Raw genomic sequence first — 21,876 nt, forward strand, 5'->3', positions numbered from 1 at the left:
CAGTAACATTTTGTACACAATTTCGAAATGGAAGAACAATTTCAGATTCCATAGCTAAAGGAGTTTGACAGGTGGCCTTGAACTCACATTATGATAATGCCTCAAATATGTGCAAGATGTAAATACATTCCCCAAGGAACTATGGTTTTATGACCAGACATGTTGGTAGCCCTGGTTTCTGGTTTTGTGACAGTTCTTACCAGCAGACTGATGGCCGGGTGAGGATTTGCGTGGTATTTCGTAGTGACAATAATCCTTCACCTCATTTTAACCACTGGAAAGAATATCTGATGTGACAATTTTTTTATTTGTTTCTCCATTCAAAGGTGCTTAAAAGAGCTGTATAATCCCTTATCAAGAATTTTCTCTGTAAATTATTAATCCGATTCATGTGTTTAAATTATTTGGGAGAGGAGGGTTTTTATTTTTTTTTTACTGTGTTTGTAAAAATGTATTACTGTACTGATATCAGCATTATATGAATTCTTTACATTATGCTAAGCATAAATATTGTTTGAATGGATGAAAAGTCCATTTTAGTTTCATTTGATATTGCATTGTTTAGTACCTAAAGTACTTCAAAACCTAAACAGAAATGAAATTATCTGTAATTTTGTCCGGGGTTGGTTCTCAGGGACACGTGAAGCATCAGTCTAATTCTGTGTGGATTTTGGTTCCCTTGTTGACGGTGTGATTACAGACTGTGTGGGGACAGACCAGCTCTAACATTCTAGCATGGTTTAGGTGTTCTGTGTGGGTTAGGGTTAGTGCGCAGCCTGCCCATGGTGCTGCGGTACCGCATGTGGACCCTCCAGCTGGCACAGCACGGCCTGGATGATGGCCTGCAGCACGGGGACCAGCCTGCCCATGTCTGCCAGGACGCCGCAGGTGGGCAGGTGCAAGAAGACTGCCTTGCCTTTACTGATGTACAGTGAGTAGTAATATGCAAATTCACAGAGGTACCTAAAGAAAGAAAACAAAAACATCCAACAGGCATAAAAGGTCACTAGGAATTAGCCGTCTCAAAGCGTGGAATTTTAGCATGAGTTTATCTCACCTCCCAGCATCTCTTGAGTAAATGATATCCAGCCCCATGCTCTTAAAGCGCTTTACAAGAGGTTTCATGTCTATGATGGAGAACAGAGTGTCTGGACCTTCCTCCACACAGCAGTGACCAGGTGGGCAGGCGCCACACACATCCCTCTGTTTATATCCCTGGTTCTTTCCACACTGCTCCAAGGTCACTGCTTTAGAGCCTGGGGCGATTCCCATGTGGACTGCCATCTGAGCAGTGAACACAGGTAGAGCTTCTTTCAAAATGCTGTTTCTTTTCTTTGTGGGTAACATGTACTGTTCATTACAGTCAGAACAAAATGTCTTGAGCAGAAGTGATGCAATATCAAAGATGAAGAACATTATAACTAAAGGTTTATATGGTGTAGCCCACATTCAGTCTTGCGTTTATTCTCAGGAGGTTTTAATAAAAAGCAGTACATAATAGTGCATCCTTTGATCTCTCTGACTGATTTTATTTGAGTTTACAGCTGGTTTCACTTCAATAGTAAGAAAGTCAGAACTGAATTGTAAATAAAATTGTTAAATCAATGAGTTATCTTTTTTAAATCTGTTTTGTGACAATCCAGCTCTGTTTTACCTTAGGCTTCATGGTGTCCCATATGTCAGCTATGATTTGCTGGATTGCTGTGTAACTCACAGGCAGTTCCTTAGCATAAATGACCACATCTTGTCCCAAACCCAACCTCTTCAGACCCTGTAAGATATTCAGAGCACAGCTTGGTTTGAGCTCTCTGTCTATCTCACAATGTGTCCTCTTCCTTAATGTACAGTAATGCAAAACATTACAGAAAGATACTTATTAGCAGTGACATGTGATGGGATTGTACTGCTTTTACAAGGAACAGAAGAATGCTGTAATATACTTACTAGCTAACACACAATTAAAGGAGAAAACAGTTGCGAACCAGTTTTCTTTTTCGCATTTTTGAATGTCTACGGGCCTTAAATATTTCTCATCCATCAAAAGCAGTGCTTCTAACATTTCTGGAGTTAAACTTCAGAAATACACAAACAGAATCTGATATGCAATTATTTTTTTTTTGAACGCTGATTACCTTTACATAGTCACAAATGCAATTTAAAAAGAAACTAGAAAGTGTCTTTCATGGAAAAAAAAAAAATCAGTGTAAATGTCATTGTTTGCCTCGAACAGCTAGAGGGAACTGTGAGGTTTCATAAATGATGAAAACACCGAGTCAGCACGGTATATAACACTGAACAGTCGGACTGCGCTAGATGACGTATGCCTTCATTGAGGAGCACCCACGTCTGTATCGTTTCTTTTCTCCTCAGGTCAATGAGGTCATCGTAGATAAAGTCTGTATCAGTCATACGGTTTATGTGATAAATAAAAGGACCACAAATGGACAATTCACAATTAAAACAGTTTTGGTATTATGAGGTAGCATGGTGCTACAGCACGGGGTGCAGGTACCTCACATCTGCACAACCGGACAAAGGTTTGATCTCGTCCAGTCTGTGTAAAGTTTACACGAATTTCCTCTCGCAGACCAAAAATACGTTTCAGGTGACTCTCTACCGCCCCTGGTTTGTGGATGTGTGGGTAACTATATGTAAAGTAATTTATTGTTGCGTATCTATCACTATAGGTTGTTTTGTCAGCTGAATACGAATAATAATGATGAGGAGGACAAATTTGAAAGAGCTCTGCGTTCTTTCCAGGTGTCTGCAGATTTCTACCTGATGAGAAACAGACAGGGCTTTTCTGCCCTTCACTTTCCAGCAGAAGCATTTCCTACAACATCTGAAACTTTGTGTAGCTTTCTGTCTTGTCTCCTCTTTCTCTCCCACAGCAGTTTGGCCAAAAGAGCTTGTAAAATTTCAGCAGCTTCTACAACGGTGACTGCACTGGCCTGAAAGGCTTGCCTTATTCCTGCGACCAGAAATGTCTGAAAGGTAAGCCAAGCCATGAATGGAATCATCCCTGTCAAGTTGTTCCAAGAGTTCTCTCAAAAAAAAAAATAAAAAAATAAAACTTCCAACAGAATTTATGTAAAGGGCTTCAGGGTTTGACCTTTTGAAGGCCAGCAGTTTTCAGCGCATAACTTAATATGCCATTCCCAACTTTTGGGAACTTCAATATACTGCCTATAATATCTACATTATATAGTAAACACAATGTCATTCTAGCATGCACAAGTGTTATACAAAGAGTTTAAACAGATATTAGTTTCTTTTCTATTGTATTTGTTGCATCAAATTTAATTCACACATTGTACTGTATGTAGTGTCTGTACTCCAATATACCAGGTAGGACCATCATAAAACCACACACACACACACACACTTTCAGAACCGCTTGTCCCATACGGGGTCACGGGGAACCGGAGCCTACCCGGTAACACAGGGCGTAAGGCCGGAGGGGACACACCCAGGATGGGACACCACTCCGTCGCAAGGCACCCCAAGCGGGACTCGAACCCCAGACCCACCGAAGAGCAGGACTGTGGTCCAACCCGCTGCGCCACCGTGCCCCCCTAATCATAAAACCAAATCTAATAAAATCAAAATCAACCAGGCACACTAAGGGAAAGGCAATTCCACACACATATCTGGGTACTATTTATTACACATACACAGAGGAAACAAAGAACGTGTTAATCATTTCTACAGACAAATTCCCTTTACTGTAAAGTTTACATTTTTTACGCGTTGCCGTGGACAGTCGAGTCCGGCTTTACCTGAGCTGCCCGCCAGCTGGGATTGACCAGGTACTGTCGGAAAGGACCGAACCCTGGAAATAAAAGTGACAGTTTCTCATAATGTATACGTTTAATAACGCTTTTTTTTTTTTTCCAAAAACACAGAAAGAGATTCAAGTATTTACACTAGTAAAACACATTAAACTGCGTTTATTTATTTATTTATTTATTTTAAATTTGGGACTATCGACCAGCCATTGTTTTGCACCACGACCATTATCTCATATAGGACGCGGATTTACAGACCGGTCACAACAACCGCGATCTGCTCCTGGGAGACCATCGCAATCCGGCCCGGGCCGTCAGTTCGGCTCCCGTTCGTTCGCTGTTCCCCTGCCTGCGAGCCTCCGGTCCACAGTCACAGTGACAGTGCGTCTCCCGACTCAGATTCGACAAAAATTATAAATGGCAGTATTCGTTACTACTTGTATTTTGACGGCCTACCATTTCAGCGCAGCCTCCAGGTCTCAAGACATATTTATCTGGCGTTAAGAATAAGGCCGGTGCCCCGCATATTTTCTCCGAATTTATTTCGGGAACCGGGTACGTAAATATATTCCCCCGTCGTCGAGGTCGTAGATGTTCGTTGCAGTGGCACATCGGGCTCCACCAGAGGGCACTGTTTCATAAGAAAACAGCTCAGCGCTGGCGCTCGACTCGCGCTCGACTCGCTAATTGACACGCGTACTGTATTAGAACAGGCTGCTGGCAGCGATCGCGGTAATCGCCCAAGGGGAGTCCCGCCCTCCTCCTCCTCCTCCTCCTCACTCATCTCCCTGCCGGGGAAGTGACAGTCAGCCTCGGCTAGACCTATACTTTCGTGCGCTTGTCTTTTGGGCCACAGCTCGTCCCGCATTTCCTGGGACGGTCACTGTCTGTCCGCAGTCCAGTTTCGAGTTCGCATTCCGTTCGAATTTCAACGGAAGGAAGATGTTACAGTTCAGGGGAACCTTTGAGAAGGAAAAAAATGCCTTACATGAGCTAAACCAGAGGTTAAGAGAGTATTTGTCCAGGGTGAAGCAGCTGGAGGAGGAAAACAGCTTCCTTATGACGGAGATCAAGTCGGTGAGGCAGGAGAGAACGTACGAATGGGAAAGTGAATACAAGGCTGAGCTGAGGGAGCTCAGGAGGATGGTGAATCAGCTCTCCTTTGAGAAGTCCGAGGCTGAGATGGAGAGACGGGAGCTCTGGCGAGAGCTGAAGATGGTCCAGGCTCTGTGCTGCGAGGAGTCGGCGCTGTGTCGAGACGTCGACGCGGAGCTCAGGGCTTGTGAGAAGCAGCTAAAGCAAGCCCACAAAACAAAGCTGGACCTCGAGGATCGCCTGCTCCTCCTTGAGAACGAGTGCAAGTGCGTTGAAGACGCCCACAGCCGCCAAGCGGCCGAGCTTCGGAGCCAAGCGCGTTCGCGAGCGCGGCCCGTTTTCCACCACGAGAGTCAACCGGCGTCTCCAGCGATCAGGGCGGACGAGGTGGAGAAATGGGCGCTTTCCTTGTCCGACACCTGGAGAGAAACTGTAGATGCGTACCGGCTCAAGATAGAAGATGTGGAGAAATGTTTGCGGTCGGACGAGGCCAAGCTGGAAGAGCTCAGAAAGGAGAAGCTGCTGTGTGCCTCAGAGTCTCGACAACTTTGCTCGGAAGTGGAAAAACAAAAGCAGCGGCAGGTGCACCTGGAGGAGCAGCTCATGAGCCTGCGGGAGAGCTGCCGAGCGGAGCTCGACCGCTACGAGGCGAGTGCGCTTGCTTTCTTTTTCCTCACCGTTATTTCACCTCGCGTTGTGTTAGTGCTTCGTGAGCGTGCTGTGACACCGCGCGGAAGCGGCCGCTCGACGTCGCACGGCCTTCACCACGTGCGCGAGCAGCTCTCCGGAGCGGCTCTCTTACAGGCCAGGCGCCGCGCCCTCATCTGTGGCTCCGTAGAGCCGTAGCGCCGTGCGGTGTCGTGCGGTGTCGTGCAGCCGTGCGGTGTCGTGCACCTTTCTGTCACTGCGAACCTCTTCGTCACAAATGCCTTCTCACGTTCTGTATGAATTCTCTCGTTGCTCTTGATGACACGTTTTTTTTTTTTTGCGGGCACAATCGGGAGTGTGTTGAGCAGCAACATCTCTAACTTTGATGAATTTTCCTCTTGGGAAAATCATGTTATGATGTCTGTTGACAGTGGTTACCCAACACGTTTCTTTCTTTATTTATTTATTTATTGTTAAACTAGCTAGTTAGAGAAATCCAGATTTGCTAATTACCCCCACGGATGCAAATAAATTAATGTGACGCCGGTGCTCGTTATCCATGCGTAAGCATCTCCCTGGTCTGTTTTGTGACGAAGCTATAGTCTGTTTTATGAAAATATTAATTTCATCACACAGATTACTTTAAAGGACACTGAAGTCCCCGTGGTCTGAATGAGAGTTGACATTTGTGGGAAGCGCTATACATGCGATGCTGTTCTGGAAGACGCCCCCCAGCAGTCACCAAAACGTTGCATGTTTACGAGCGGAACGTGTGTCCGTCAAAACGGAAGAGCAAAGAATGAAACGTAGCTGTCCTTCAGTATTGTATTTTCTCAACCACAAGAAGGGTAGAATTATGAACTGTAGCTAAACTGCTTGCCATATAACATATGTAGACGGTGTTTCAGGTGTCAAGTCAGCCACATGCATATACACTCATTGCCAGTTCATTACCGTTGAAATAGTGGCCACTATGTTTGCAACGCCGGTGGCAGGACTCCTCTCTTGAAATGCAGGAGGCAAGTAGTCCTTTAAGCACTTTATTAACATGGTCAGACGAACGTGGGTGCTTTTGAGTCCAAGGGGTAGCTAGCTGTGTGACCTGACCATCTGTTTGTTATATTATCGTCATATAACGTTTCTGCGACATCTCTGATTGCTGTTTTTCTCCCTCTTGCGTGTCTAACGTGACCCATTTCGTTTACGTTACAAATAATTTCTTTTGCGGTTTGGATTGCGGTGAGACTTTGTGCCTAATGTGGTATTCCATGTTTCAGAGCATTAGGTTGGTGCCAGGAGGATGCTGTTGTGAAGCTCTTGCTTTAATGCCTAGTTTCTGCTTTTTGTGATTTTAATCCAAATGAATGCCTTCCAATCATTTTTTTTTTTTTGGGCCAATTTCTTTAGTAATGCCATTCGTCATTTTAGTTGTCCCAGATATACATATTCATCCATATTCAACAGTGTTATTGTCTGGGTTTTAGTGTAGTCCTCACAACATGTTTCAGTTCTCATTCATTTGGTTTTTAGGGCATGGTTTTATTCCAGTCTTCTCTGAACTTTGGCTAATTTTATTTAAATGCACCTAGTTACAGAAAGAAAACATTTAGTTGTCATGGATCCTAGTTTTCCTGTTTAAACCCACACTTCACAGCAAGAAGGTGCTGACTAACATGGATAGAGAAAGACAGCACCCGGAGACGACAGTTATGAACTTCAAGTCTCTATTGCATGGCTGCCATTTATTTAGCCTTTTCCCCTGACAGCGTTCCAGTTTTGTGTGCTTGCAAATAAAGTCTGCTGTTGAGTTCACCAAACCTGAGTCCAAGCGTCATCCTGCGAAAAGAATTGAGGACCTGTCACACAGTGGTCTTGAGAAATTTATTTCTTTATATAAATGTCCATGACTGAAGTTATAAAAATGTCTCTGACCAAGGTATACCCTGCATTTGGCCATGTGTTTGCGACACAGGTTTTGGACCCCCACAACCCTGCAAAATATAAAAAATAAGATAGGAATAAAAATTTTTATCGCAAATATTATAAAATACGTTGTTGTTGTCATTAATATTTTTTTCTGGTATTTAAATGACTGTTCAATTTTCGTAGTGGAACAGACTTTTTCCATAAGAAACGATGGTAATTTGATTCCCCTCACAATGGGAATTCACCTATCGGGATGACTTCATATAATGAGTTAACCCCAAAGTGACAGGTGTTTGTAGTAAATGTTAAATGCTAAATATGATTATACATAATTACATTATACACATAGGAAAAAGTGGCCTCTGTCAATTTAAAATGTATTTTGGAAAAGCTCCTCCACTGAAGGGTTTGGATGATTTATTCCTAGCTAAAAGTAGTCATGCTGCACAAAGTTTGCATTAAAACTGGATCGCTCTTGTGAACGTTGCCAGTTTAAACATGTTATTCCAGTTAGCTGAATCAATTTGCCAGCTAGTACACAAATCCTTACTATGTACAGAACAGAAACATAAACTGAACACGCCAGTCAAAGCAATCTACTTCCACCTAAGAGGTTTTGATTTAAAGCAATCCATCCATCAGTCAAATTATGTAGTTTATGGCATTCTCAGAATCCTCTCTCCCAAAAAAAAAAAAAAAAAAAAATGCTGATTCATAGCAGGTAATGCAAGGAAAAATAAAAAAAAAAATATTTCCTTTATGTTTAAAATTAATTATTAAAATATTATGTAATATAATATTTATTTACATTTATTGATTTGGCTGATGCTTTTCACCTAAGTAAATTAAAATGTTAAGGTATTTATCATTATACATTTAAATACCTGAAAATTAAAAAATATTACATTATATATTGTAATATACTACAATATGGCATAAAAATATTAATACAACTGGAGCAGTACCCTTGATTATGTATATTTTTTTCCAGTGAAAATGCCCAGCTATATAAATTGGTCCAAGTTTTTAAAGTCATTTTGAATAAAAGTCAGTAATGATAGTTGTGATCATTGTCATGTCCATAATTTGCAGTGTTTGGGTTTCTGGAGATCATGCTGGGTTTTTCTTGTTCAGGAAACAGGAAATATTGCATGTTAACAGTGATTCTCTGATGAATGTATGTATGGCAAGCATAGTGACACTATAAAAATTATGTCATGTCTTCAAGAGTTTGTAATTTATCCTGGTACTGTTCTGGTCTGAATATATTGGTGTTTTGTGAATCTGCAGTGTGTGGGAGTGCTCACGTAGGAGTTATGAAAGAAAAGGAACCGTGTGAAAAAGTAGTTGTCTGTTGCACCTAGTTTATTTTTGACTAAGCTGAGATGTTGGAGGGATCACCCAATGTGTTCTGAGCCAGTGACCCATCCACCTTTTGAGAAAGATTACACAACAGCGGGGAAGGAGTGTCCAAGAATTTACGGACAGCTGCTCACCACACACTGCAGTTCCAGGAACACTCTTACCAGTGTCAGCACTACACTCGTTTCCTGGCAAGAGGGAGGAAGTGAACAGAATTCCATTGTAAGTGCACTGTCAGAAAAGCTTGGCCCAGGCAGGTTTTTGATAAACTGTCCTTGGCTGTCCTTCATATAATCCTTCGGACAACTTTATTATGCCATAGGTCATCATTATAAATAAAGTCTTACTGTCTGTCACAGCAAAAGGTAATGTGCGCTATCAGAATCTTTTCTTCAAAAACCCAAGAACTGCACATCTTAACTGTGTAATAGTATTTAGTATGTTTAGTATGAATAAGGTTTACAGTAGTTTATTTAACAGGAACCTTTGAGTGACAGACCAACCAAAACTAACCTAAATTGGCAAAGTCAGCACTTAATACAGAACCCCTTCCAAAGGCCTGAGATTCCCAATGTGATAAACAAGTGCTACCTGAGTGAATGTTAAAGTGTATAAGGTGGGGTGTGCTGTGAAATGAGGTTTGAGTACTTGCATCATTGTCTTGTGATTCCAGAGAAAAGGATCACCAACTAAGTTGTCCTTCCACTAAAGATGACCTATATAATCCAGTAGGCCATTATGGGAGGATGGCCTACCACTCAGCGAGCCTCCCACTAAGACTGACCTGTGTATTCCTTTAGGTCATTATGGATGATCTAGAACAGGAGCGGAGTTTTCTGTCCAACACCATCGCTGAAAAGCTGAAGGATCACCAAGAGCTCATGCAGGTCAAGATGGGCCTGAGCCTGGAGGTGGCTGCGTACAGGTAGGATGGCCGCGCAATCCTCCAGAGACACATTTTTGCAGGCCTGTTCCCGCTTTTTCATCTATTATCCACCAACACAGGCATTATGGAAAATCCTTTTGCAGCATTTTCAGCTTTTTCTGGAAGTGCTATGGTCTCAGACCTGTAGTGTTTGAACTATCTTGTGGGCAGGTGGATAAAATGCTAATCAGTTTCAGCACATTATTATGTAAATAAGATAATCTGTTATCATGTAACAAATGTGTAATTTCAGATGTTGTTCTGTGAATGAATGCTCAGCTATTGCCAATGCATTGAAAGGCTCATCAGGTCGTGATTCATGAGGGCTCATCAGAAAAAAAAAAAAACACTCGCTGCTTCTACTTATGAAATTGTCAGTTGTGTAAAAATAGGTACTACTTACGGGACAAGCATGTTAATGAAATGGAGTAACTCAGATGATTCCACATATGCATTTTTAAACTTCTGTTTTAAAAAGTCTAAAATCACAATCAGCTCTGTTCATAAACCTTGGAATCATATATTCAGTCACTAAGTGCTTGTCCCGGTATGAAGGACTTGGGTGAAGAACATATGTTCAGTTTCTCAAGCATGTACAGTTGCAAGAAAACGTTTGCGAACCGTTTGAAATTACTTGGATTTCTGCATGAATTACTCATAAAACGTGGTCTGATCTTCAGCTTCCGGTCTTGAAAACGTACGTTAACATTTAGGCTAATGGCTAAGGGTAATTGGAGTCAGGCGATCCAATCAATCAGATGATATCGAAGGTGTGTGCTGGAGGTGCCCTGTCCTGTAAAAAGGCACACAAAGGTTGGTTACTGACAGTCTGCTCTTCACAGGAATGATCTGTTCATGTGAATGATGCTGCTGTAACCCCAAAGGTTGTCTAAGGGTATAATAAAGTTTTTCTACCAAGTTATGGGTCATTCATTGACGAGACAACAAATAGTGTGCACAAATAGGAGTGTGTGTTTGTAATGTTCTTGTGAAAAGCAAATAATAAAAGTGTACAGAATATTCAACAAGCAAACCTTACAAAACTGAACAGAATGCAGAGTATTTAAAAAAAAAAAAAAAAAAACTGACCCTTGTAAACAAGCCATTTCTAACTCAAACCCAGAAACAAAAAGAGGTCAAAACCCAAGGCGAAGTTTTCCTGCACCTTTCTAACTACACTACTTTCATACTATCTAAAGAAAGGACCCAAACAAACAGGTGTACAGACAGTGTAGAAGTGATACAAAGAAAGAAAGAAGCAAAAATATCAACATAACAATAAAAAGGTAAACAGGAAGCACTATCAAAGTCACACTTTGTCTGTTTTGTTAATCCACGAGAAAGTTCTCCAATGGCCTCCAGGAAGCTGCTTTTCAGCCTGTTTCTCCGAATTTCTTATACAATTGTACAATAAATGACAAAGAACTAATAACTAATGCTGATTTTTCTGATTGACTCGTGTTTTTTTCTAGAGCACTTCTTGAAGGAGAGAAAAAAGATCGACTTTTGTTGTCAGACCTGAACACAAGGGAAACCTCAAGAATAATAGGTGAAGTCTGCTACTTTAAAATAAAAACTAATATTAAAAAAGCCCTTTCTGTACTTAATCTGTTCTGATTCTGCTGTTCTGTCACAGACATTAGGTTGTCTCCGCATCCCTACACTTTGAAAGGGACGTTCAAGCCCAGAAAACATGAAGGAAAAGCATTCCCAGTAAATAGAAGTTTTGACGGCAGATACATGGCGCCAACCTCAAGAACGACAGCATACTCTGGATCAATTCAGAACAGATCTTCAGGTGTGACAAGGATAGTTCCCATTACTTTTTGTGGCTCAGATCAGCAAAGTTCATCAAGGAGAATGGACCTGCCCTTATTCACCAGCTCAACCCAGGCTGTCAATAACATGCCTTCTCACAATGAGCAAAATACAGATGTACATAATAATGTAACTGAAAGCACAATTCCTGACAGGTCCCAATGTTCAGCTGAAGATTTCGCCAACCCTGACGATTCAGGCCTCATGGTCAGTTCCCTCCACGGTCCTCCAACCACAGCAGACAACAAATCTGTGACAGTGATGTCACCTCTAGCTGTGAACGAGGTTGTAAATGCACAGGATGGCAAAGAGAGAACTATTCACATCAAGGTTGAAAAAGAGAAAAATGACACAAGCACACTTGGTGCGGAGATCAAGGAAAACATGCAAGACTTCCAGAATGTCACAGTGGTAACACAAGACTGCATTGCTGGGAATCACTTTGATGGTCAAGTTTCAAGTCAGTCGCAGATCCAAGACAAAGATTATATTAAAGAGCCATGTACTGTGGCTCAGGAATTTCCAGGTGAAGGGATGGTGTTGGAATCAGTTTCTATGGAAGAAATCATTGAGAAGGTTATGAAACCTGCTGGACTGGATACAAAGGTAAATTCACCTTCAGACTCAAAGTTCACCTACCGTGTGGAGAAGTCAGCAGAGGAAAATGGAACAGCTAAGACTCAGATCATCTTGCAGGCTACGATGCAGGAAGATGTAGACATCGCAGATGAATCCATTCTGGAACAGCTCCTCAGTAAGGATGTGAAGAAAGTTGCTTTGGAAGATATCAAGGGAACCCCGACAGGGAGTATGATTGAAAATCTTCTCAGCCTTGGACTGCAGGGAGATGAAAACATTGAAAATAAGTCAATTAACGTGGAAATTATTGAAGAACCACTGGAACAAAAGAGTTATGAAGAAAATAAAGTAAAGACAAGTCCAACTTTCATCCAGCCATCTTCAGTGTTTTTCCAAATTGAGGAAGTTGAGAATGAGGATGACGGCACCAAATGCCATGATGATCAGTCTGAAACAAGCAGCACTCCTTTGATAGTCAAAGGAGATGACGGAAAGAAAGATTCCATCCAAAATCAGGGAAGTTCTAGAGACTTGGATTCTCTAGTCTTTGACCAGGACCATGAAACTGAATATTTTGTATCCACACCAGATGACGATATTTCAGAGCCTGATGAAGGTATTTTTTCATCTATCGGACATTACGGTGTGGTGGATGATTTATCAGATGAACGGTATTATCAGGAAGAGTCCCCAATCAACCTAAGGTTTGAAGAAGCTGAGCGCTATAGAGCTATACCCAAAATGACTTATGTAAAGAGTGAGCACACATTTAACAAAGAGCGTTTCCCAGAGTGCATTATTGAAGAGGAGGTTCAGGTGTCTCCCACAGTACAGGAATCCATGCCTGAGTTCCTACAAGAGGACTCAATTGACTTGAAAGGGCACGTAGAGGGTGCTTTGGGGAAGCTACAGGAAACAGTATCAGGCTCGCTGAAGGAGGAGTTGATTCTTTTGACAAAAAATGATCAAGAACCTTTGAACAGTATAGCTGTCAAGAGTATGGAGCAGGCAGCAGACAATGGCACAGTGACCATTGTAGCAGAGCTCAGTGCCTCTCAGACTCTGGAAGAATCTGGAATGCTGGAAGGGCAGAGTGAATATGACAGACTTGAGGACAGGCTAATGGATGGGTCACAGACATCCAGTGTAGAACTCCAACAAGTTATCAGTAGTGGAGTTACAGTCAGTGGAACAGACAGGGAGTATTTGACTTCCAGAGACCATGATGGCAAAGTTGAGGAACACAGTGAACAGGAAGGTTTCCTGACACAAGAGTCAATCACAAAAGTCAACAAGACAGAGAAACATATTAAGCTAGGACCTTCTGAGAAGTCATTTACTTTCCAGATGGACATCAGCAGTCTCACTCCTGCATCCTCCAGCAGTGATCCCTTGGAGTCTCAAGGTTTGCACTCATTGGCTGAGTCAAGCCAAGAGGACAGCATTAAGGAAATGACAGAAAATGGGTGTGGACTTGTGGAGATGAAAACCTCAAACGAGAAACAGGATAACGCTTTCAACCTAGATGAAGCCCAGGAAGGCATGGCAAGAAACCACGATGGCTGCTCTACAGAGCATGTGGGTTTCAGCCATTTTGTTCAACCTTATCTGGCAGAACCACAGCTGCAAGTACACCAGGAAAAAAGAATTGCCACGGTCTACCTGGAGAATCAAAAGGATAATTGATTATAATATTATGATTATAATGAGTATAGTATTACCAAACAAAGAAAAATTGTAAGCTCTGTCAAGATTTGCATTTCTCTTATCAAAATTGATCATAAATACTGCATGACACCTTACAGGGTTATTATTAGTGGTACACAACATGAACAGCTAGAATTTGATTGTTGGCTTTATATTAGCATAATTTTTTTCTTTTTTAAATAGGGAGCTTATGTATCCGAACAATTGGAGAGAGAGCATCATAACATTGAATGTTTCAGACATATAAGATTTCATACAAAAATCTTTCCCAATGTTACAAGATGCATTTTGTTTCTTTTAGCACAGTGTCTCTGAATCTGCTGGAAATACTTCAGCAAAATTAAGAATTGCTGATTTTATCTAATTTGTGCTGTAGTCTTCAAGAAGTTTAGTGCCGTTATATTGTGACATTTCTTGAAAATCTCAGTTATATACAGATATGTATAACTAGAATATATATATATAGTATACATAATATATATTCTTGTATTAAAACAATTTTGAAAGGATAAGGAATTTAGTCTTTTAAAGGGAATTGACAATTTACACTATTAAGTTTGAAGTTTAAGAAACAGTTATTCTTTACAGAACAGGTATCATTATCCAGTTGTACTGTCTGATTCCTGAAAACAGAAAAATTGTTCAGAATAGAAACACTGACATGTGCCCTGTTTACTTTCCATGATCTTTTAATCCGTAAATATCATTAGAGGGAGGAGTGCTAATCCAGTCAGCCTGTGCTTTAAAATAAAGACAGAGAGGATAGTTACCTTTGTGTCCACAGTAAAGATACAAAGAACCTAAGGAGAGTGTTCACACACTTCATTTCTAGCCAAAGATCTTAGTTTAGTACTACTAAACATGGGATGTCTCTGAACAGGAAATGTTATTGATAAGGAGAGCAGACTTTCTGACTTTAATGAGCATACATATCATTGCAAGTCATACAACATGTTCAACTAAACTCTGAGCAGATCATTTAGTCTTAACAAGATGATGGGTAAATAAGGTTTTCCCTCCTGAAAATGGCCAGTTGAAATTGTTCTGACGTAAAATTGCTTTGACAAAAAAAAGGCAGCTTTGCTTATCAGTTACTGTTTTGCAATGAGTACTGCAGAAAAAATAAAATGTTGATGTGTTTCATTTGTAAAATGTGAACATATATTTTTTTAAGATTTAAAAAAAAAAAAAACACTTTATTGCGGGTAAGAAAGCATTCTGCAAAACGTCAGTTTTTCAGCAGGATACCATGCAAAGGAAAGCAGTGCACGCAGTTGAGATCAGTTTCTGTTCGTCTTGCTGTCTTGGCATAAATAATCTTTTGGCTTTTTAACCTGAAAATTCAAGTGTATTAAGATTTGCTCCACCTGGAACAGGGTGAGAAGGTATGACAGCACACGCCTGACTTCTGCTGTCTCCCAGCATCACCTGATACAAAATACAGGAGAAACTTAATTTGGTATGTTATCATTTGTGTCCCCTTGGAATTGTTTACATGAATGCTGGGTTGAAGATTATCTGGAGATTAAATTTCAATGGTTAAAGGGAAAAACGGACAATAGCTGCTGCAAAAGTAAATGCAGATTACTGTCATAGCTGCTGCTGGATTACTTGGATATCATACACATGGTTTGTGACAGGACCTTAGTCGTCCTGTGGTGAAGCTCATACAGCAGATTCTCAGTGTCCAGACACTGCGGGCTGGAGGTCTGGAGTTGGCAAGCGGAACAGAGAAGCAACACAAGGTCAAGGCAGCTGTTGAACCCCTCACCATTCCTGCCTGGTAAGATCACAGAAGAAATGTGGTGACTATGCCGTATCTTCACTTTTATCCTGTGGCAGAAATGTTTGCTCTTTTGCAGCTTTATACTTTGCTTTGTACTTTGTTAGAGAGAATGACTTATGATATAATTCTCTAGAAGCACTTGAAATTTATTTTCAGTGCCTACTTCTTGTAGAAGTAGGCAAATTTCAAATGACACATGTAATACTCTTAGTTTTCAAACAAATTCAAGGTAAATATTTGATCTTGATGAAAACAAGCTGCAGCATACACCAGTAGCAGGTGAACCATGAGCATGTGACCTCGCAGCAGCATGTGTTGAGGCTCATCCCAGCTTAAGAAGCATGATGAACCTGGATCTCACAGAGGATCAGCACAAATGGGCACCTCTCCTCTAATTGGCTGAAAGAGTAGGACAGTTTGGAAGGAGTCCAGCTGTATTGCAGAAGACCTACTTAAATATAAATTCACACAATGTTTCTTCTTCCCAGACACAGTCTCAGCTTCTGGCCACAGATGTGATCAGATTTAGTCAAAGCGAAGTCCTGTATGGTCTCTTATAATTTGAAACATCCAGTAAAAGCACTGATGACCATGCAAAAAGCTTCTTAGGTTCATTTGCTTGCATAAAACCTTTAGGCATAAAGCTAACTGCAGAAGTTGTAAAATTTAAGAATAAATCAAATAAAATGAAGTTCGTTATATTGTCACTGCTACTGATGAAGTGAAAGATCGCGTAGCTATGACAGCATTATCATAAACAATATTAGGACGACTCCTAATACTATTCGGTAGCTCTCCCTGTGTCACTTATAAGTAGGTACATAATTGTTAGTTAAGTACATAATTAGTATGTCACATAGCAGTAACAAACTCATTACTTACAAGTTCCTCATGTGATGTAGGGCAAATTGCAGCACTGGAGAGAAACCATTGTGTGAATTGATTTAGCCTCCACTGTCCAACCACTTGACAAATGGTCTGCAAGCTGTAGAGGGTTCCTCCCCAGACTTTGTCCCACCTCAACAATTATCAGCTTGATTACATCTACAGGTTGTCAGATTGGTCTGATTTAGACTTTTTAACCACTAAATTGCAGAACAGCTGGAAACCTTGAAACGCATACACTATCTTCTTAGGGTAAAATCTGAGGAACCCTGCTCTAGAGGCAACAGATACATAGCCTTTAGAATAAAGTTCAGTTCAGTGTATGCCAGAGCAGTAGAGGGTTGTCCCCACCCCCCACTTGTGAGCAACAAACAATATATAAACTCATCAGTAGATGGAACATGTTAGCAGACCTTTCCTGAACTGGAAGAAAAAAAAAAAATTCACTGGAAAATGGTCCGTTAATGCGAAAGGAGTTCAAAAAGTAAGGGTTTAAGTTTTGGCGGCAGATGTTTTTGTCAGTTCGAGAGCTATTTTCTTTTTCTATCATCCTGTTACAGACCATTACAAAAACAACGACAGCCGAAAGCACGTGTGCACGTTTTCATTGGTACTATTTTAAGTCAGATTTTCTGAAGTGACTTTAGGCTTAGAGTGCACCCCTTAAATACCACAGTAAAAACATCTCCTCCATAATTAACGGCCTTGCCCTTTCAACCGCTTGCTGAAATGTCTGTATTTCATCCACACTTCTAATTTTGCAAATGCCTGGTGGGGCAGCTGTTTCCACGATTGCATGTGATGGAACACGGTATCACTCTCTGATTACCGTTAGAGGTAATCTGGAAAGGTTACTGGCCTGGAGCTAAACCAAGTACAGGAGCTCTGATTCATAGAGGGGTACATGGAGACCTTGCTCTTAGATATAACTAAACAGCGCAGCAACATAGCAACAGACCTTCTTAACTGACAAGCAAGTTATTCAAAGTATTTATGACGGTGCTGCAATGAATATAAAACAAAATAAGATACCCTACAATAGTGTTTTGTGCCAAGTGATAATGCGTGTCTTGAAAAATACATCAAACTGAACTGCAAATGAATTAAAAGTAGTCATTATGTACGAGAAAAATAGGATAGTTTTTGCCAACTAGCGATTAAATAATTAAGGTACCGAGACGAAAAGCAGCTACTTAAGATTTTTACTTCTTCGAGTCTCTTGGTGCTCAGACTGAAGTTCCCTAGTCATACAGCACATGACTAGCTTCCCTCAGTATAATTGGGGTCAATGTTCTTAAAACTGACAGCGCTCAGCAAGTGCTCCTTTCCAGCTAAAGATACAGGGCTCTGTCTGAACATGTCCCTAAAAAAGAACAATGTCACTGTGACATTTTACACTAGGGGCTCAGACTGGCCCACAGTGAAGCTCCTGCCAGGATTAGCACAAAGCTCTGCAGTTGTTCAGCCCTGGAGACACGGTTAATATAGCATCTTTCTCAGTGAGCCATTTGCTATACTCCAGATCTCTTCTTTGCACCTCCTGAAGATCCTCCTGTAGCTGGAAATGTTATGAGGTTGCCCCACAGTGTCTGGCCACCTACACACACATGGAAATAACTACAGTACAAGGAATATATATATATATATATACATACAGTATTTATTATGCAACTGTCTGCATTGCAATTGTTGTCCTTCGCTTTGTACGCTATCTTGGAGTTAGAGATGCAGGTGCTTGTGGTACCAGTTTTAAAACGGTCAATGCTGTTATCATCTATCATGGTGGATCTCTGCTACTTCTCAACTCCAGACCGCCACAAGGAATCAGAAGAGGAAATCCCGAGTTTATCCTTGTGATGACAGCAAGTGTGCACGCCGTGGTGGGGTTCGCCCTTGAAGTGTACCGAGAACGTACTCTGTGTGACACAGGCCTCCTCCAGCTCTCCTCAGACTCACTCTTGACCCACGGAGTGAGTGTCTGAGGGATTTGCATTAAAGAGCTGATGAGACACTTATCAGCCCCATCAGGAGTCTGCATCCTAGGAACACACCCTCTTTGCACTTATGAAAACAATATTGGTTTTCATCATTCCTTTGAAAGGGTGATCATCCATCAAGCTGACATACTAATGTCACATTTCCAGATGCAAGGGAGCCTTGCTTCTAGTAGGCCCTGTGCAGTCTCAGCAAGCCGGCTGCCCCATGCCTTCTTGATGGCTATGTCCTTGTAGATGTCACATGCTGTTGTAGTTCTTTGAGCCACTGCAGGCCCTTCTTACCCTGGAACAACACCTCCCCTGGGAGATGCTGCCATTGGTAATGCCTGCAACAGGGAGATGGGCCAGAAGTCCAGAAAGGCAGTAATCAGATTCAGCAGACAATGGCTTCTAATTGCTTCATTAGTGAGAAGCTTCTACTGAACAAGACTTCAGAACTTCCAAAAGCACACATAAAGTGAGCAAAATTTAGCTTGACAAAAATGCTGCGAAAGATTTGTTTTGTCATTTTATTTCTCTACCTGACAAATTACTTTCATCTTCATTTGTCAAAATGATTTTTTCATTTGCTCATAAGACACATTTATCTGCTGTGAAATATAAGTCTCATAACATGAGATCATGTTAAATACCTGGTACAAGAGCACATTAGGGTATGATCCTGTAACATCTGGTCAAGTTCATTAACTGCTAGACCACCTATGACCTCCCAGAAGGGGTTGAACACCACTGATTTCTGTTACGTTTCCTGACAGCTGGGAAACTGATTTGGTGCCACCCAAGAGCCCTTCCAACAGTACAGTACTTAACCTTGTCCCATCACATCTTCTCGAGTACGACATAATAGCAAACAGTGTTTAGATGCAGCCCAGTTTCCTCCTTGCCGGTAACACCAGCTCATCGATCCACTGAGTGGGAAGCTTTTTGCCCTGCAGGATTCATGCTGCGTAATGGGTTCCAAATTCAATAACGGCACTGAAGCCACACAACAGCTCAGCCTAGAATATGGCCAGTGTCTGAAAGGTAGTCATGGGAGGAGACCTTTGCCTGTCACTTGTTACATGATCATTGGGGGTGGGGGGTGTCCTAGTACTAATGAGTACAGTTAAACAAGCTCTTGTTTCATGCATATTGATGTGTTTGCAATTCCTGTGTGTACTTTATCTCTCTTTATGTTACTGTGATGCAGTGCGATACTGTACTGTTCATCAAAAAATTTAATTATACATAATGGAGACTAACAGCCTAAGCTGTCCTTGCCAATATATTTCTAAGGATAATAACAGAAAATTTGCATTTCAGTCCCACAAAGACATGTTTTGGGGCTGCTGATAGTGTAGTGGTTAGCGCTTCCACCTTCAGATGCAAAAGTTGCTGGTCTCAATCTCACCTGTTGCTGTAGTATCCTTGAGCAAGTTACTTACCCTAAATTGCTCCAGTAGAATTACCCAGCTCTATAAATGAACTGTTGTGAGTAGCTTAACATTGTATGCAGCTTTGGAGAAAAGTGTCTGCTAAATGAATAAATGTGTTTGTAAATGTTTAAACATATCACAGGTAATAATAATAGTAAATATACAGTATATCAACATACAGGACATTATATTTTGGAACATTAAAAGTATTCAATAGGTCAAACTGAAATACACACATACATTTTATTTAAAAAGTCAGTGTCCAACCTGCCAAGCAATTACTATATGAACATTATCAAAACTGCAGGAATGTACCATAAATTGCTTCATTATGTGTATAAAACAAATATTTTATTTACTTTTCATGGAATCCATAATAAGGGTACTCCTAACATTTCTGTGGCTACTGTAATATTGAATTTTAAAATTAAATGTTTCATTCTCTGAACTTCAAGCATTTTTCATTACATATTACACTGTGAGACAAACTGGGTAAAGTGGAAATGTGTCTATAAATTGTCCTCCTCTCATCTGGCAGGTCACAATAACACAAACTCTTCCCACAACAGGAAAATTGGACAGGTCACCTCAGGTGTTGGGTATTTAGTCTTGTCCCCTGATGTGGATGAAATGTACAGAAATAGCTGCTGATTTGCTTGTGGACATTCGGGCAAAAAAAAAATCCATATAGATTTCATCTGCTTTTTGAAATTCTTACACAGGGTGGTGTGTTGATGCATATTTTCAGTCTATGACTCAGGGGGCACTTGGACTGTGGATCTTGCACAGCACGATGTCTCGCTGTTGGTGCTGACCAGTGACGAGCAGGAGACCGCTGTGAAAATCACCAGCTCCACTGGACTTCTCAGCCAAGGTGTGTCTGTCATGGGGTTCTACACGCAAAGGGGAAACAGGATGTCTCCATATTGATGGACCTCAGACAGTGAACAATCCACTGGCCTCCTGCACAGGAGAGTTACAGAATTAAAAAATCTTAATATTGCTGCTAGGGGTCATATCATTCTTTCCCCATTGTTGTGTTTGATTGTTTTTTGCTCAATTCTTCAATAGTTTGTGTCCAGCACAGTTTTGAGCGTAGGAATAGGGAGATAAAGCCTTTTTTTATGTGTGATCTTTGAAACTTTGATATAAAAAAGATAGTGACACCAGAAAAAAAAATCTTCTCAAAGCTTTAGGCCTGATCATTTTTTAAATCCAGCATAGTGATACATTACAAGTTCAGAACTGCTTGTTGAAACTGCCCAGTTGTGTTGGCTTAATCTAGAAACTTTATTATGGCATATTTGTTATGTTTTACTGCCATCTGGTGGTTCACTTACGTTCCAGCAGCTCCCTTCATCAGTTACTGCATCACACTACACCTGCACACCTGTCTGAGCAAACATACAGTTGCAGTCCTCCTTGTGACGCTTAGCAAATTTTTACTTTATGAACACCTGGGACACTGAAAAGATTTCAAGAAATGTCAAATGTGCGTCTTCACTATGTATTTATAAGCAGAAATGCATGTTATCCTGAAGTTTACCGAAACCCATATCTTATAAAATATCTGCAGTGTCTTTCATTTAGTTTCCTTCATGCTAAAAGAAAAAAATGAAAATTCTTTAAGAATTCACAAATTTCAAAATAGGTCTGTTTGGGATTGAACTGACCGCTCAACAGTTAAGTTTAGCGTCGAAGAAACAGCTCAAGCAGACGGACAGAGGAGTTAAGATGACCAGGAAGGGTGATGGGGCAGCGTCATGAATGACATCCGTCATGATATCACTTAATAAAATAAGCTGCCAGTCTTCACCATCTTTTTACAAGTATTTATGCTATCTCCCTTTGTATTTTTAGAGATAAAAATTAATTTTGTAATAGTCAAATGATTTACAAAAATCCCATTGCAGTAATGCATCTTGATTTAAAATACTGTACATTA

At 40.9% G+C, this 21,876-nt stretch overlaps 2 protein-coding genes across 3 annotated transcripts; one reads left to right on the forward strand and one right to left on the reverse strand.

Moving 5' to 3' along the window:
• Positions 1-4,329, reverse strand: pgpep1l (pyroglutamyl-peptidase I like). Of its 2 annotated transcripts, XM_018739482.1 has the most exons (5): positions 4,047-4,329; positions 3,780-3,832; positions 1,655-1,771; positions 1,058-1,284; positions 1-963 (listed from the first exon to the last, which is right to left on the reverse strand). In XM_018739482.1, the coding sequence occupies exons 1-5, from the start codon at positions 4,081-4,083 to the stop codon at positions 765-767; spliced, it is 633 nt and encodes a 210-aa protein (XP_018594998.1). In that variant the 5' UTR covers positions 4,084-4,329; the 3' UTR covers positions 1-764. The 2 variants fall into 2 exon arrangements, with proteins under 2 accessions (XP_018594998.1, XP_018594999.1); XM_018739483.1 differs by lacking the exon at positions 1,655-1,771.
• Positions 4,330-4,580: 251 nt separating this feature from the next.
• synm (synemin, intermediate filament protein) lies at positions 4,581-14,265 on the forward strand. Its single transcript, XM_018739484.2, has 4 exons — positions 4,581-5,531; positions 9,620-9,744; positions 11,217-11,293; positions 11,381-14,265. Exons 1-4 carry the CDS (start codon positions 4,731-4,733, stop codon positions 13,825-13,827), a joined length of 3,450 nt encoding a protein of 1,149 aa, XP_018595000.1. The 5' UTR covers positions 4,581-4,730; the 3' UTR covers positions 13,828-14,265.
• Positions 14,266-21,876: the final 7,611 nt, after the last annotated feature.

The sequence above is a fragment of the Scleropages formosus genome, chromosome 7, assembly GCF_900964775.1.
Source record: "Scleropages formosus chromosome 7, fSclFor1.1, whole genome shotgun sequence".
Taxonomy (NCBI): domain Eukaryota; kingdom Metazoa; phylum Chordata; class Actinopteri; order Osteoglossiformes; family Osteoglossidae; genus Scleropages; species Scleropages formosus.

What these genes read in the sequence shown, in the direction of transcription:
- synm (XM_018739484.2), top strand. Translation starts at nt 4,731, where the DNA reads ATGTTACAGTTCAGGGGAACCTTTGAGAAGGAAAAAAATGCCTTACAT. An exon ending in CTGGAGGTGGCTGCGTACAG is followed by an intron (nt 9,745 to 11,216) that starts GTAGGATGGCCG and finishes GTTTTTTTCTAG; the next exon opens with AGCACTTCTTGAAGGAGAGA. An exon ending in GGAAACCTCAAGAATAATAG is followed by an intron (nt 11,294 to 11,380) that starts GTGAAGTCTGCT and finishes GTTCTGTCACAG; the next exon opens with ACATTAGGTTGTCTCCGCAT.
- pgpep1l (XM_018739482.1), bottom strand. Translation starts at nt 4,083, where the DNA reads ATGGTCTCCCAGGAGCAGATCGCGGTTGTTGTGACCG. An exon ending in GGGACACCATGAAGCCTAAG is followed by an intron (nt 1,285 to 1,654) that starts GTAAAACAGAGC and finishes TTCACTGCTCAG; the next exon opens with ATGGCAGTCCACATGGGAAT. An exon ending in TACTCAAGAGATGCTGGGAG is followed by an intron (nt 964 to 1,057) that starts GTGAGATAAACT and finishes TTCTTTCTTTAG; the next exon opens with GTACCTCTGTGAATTTGCAT.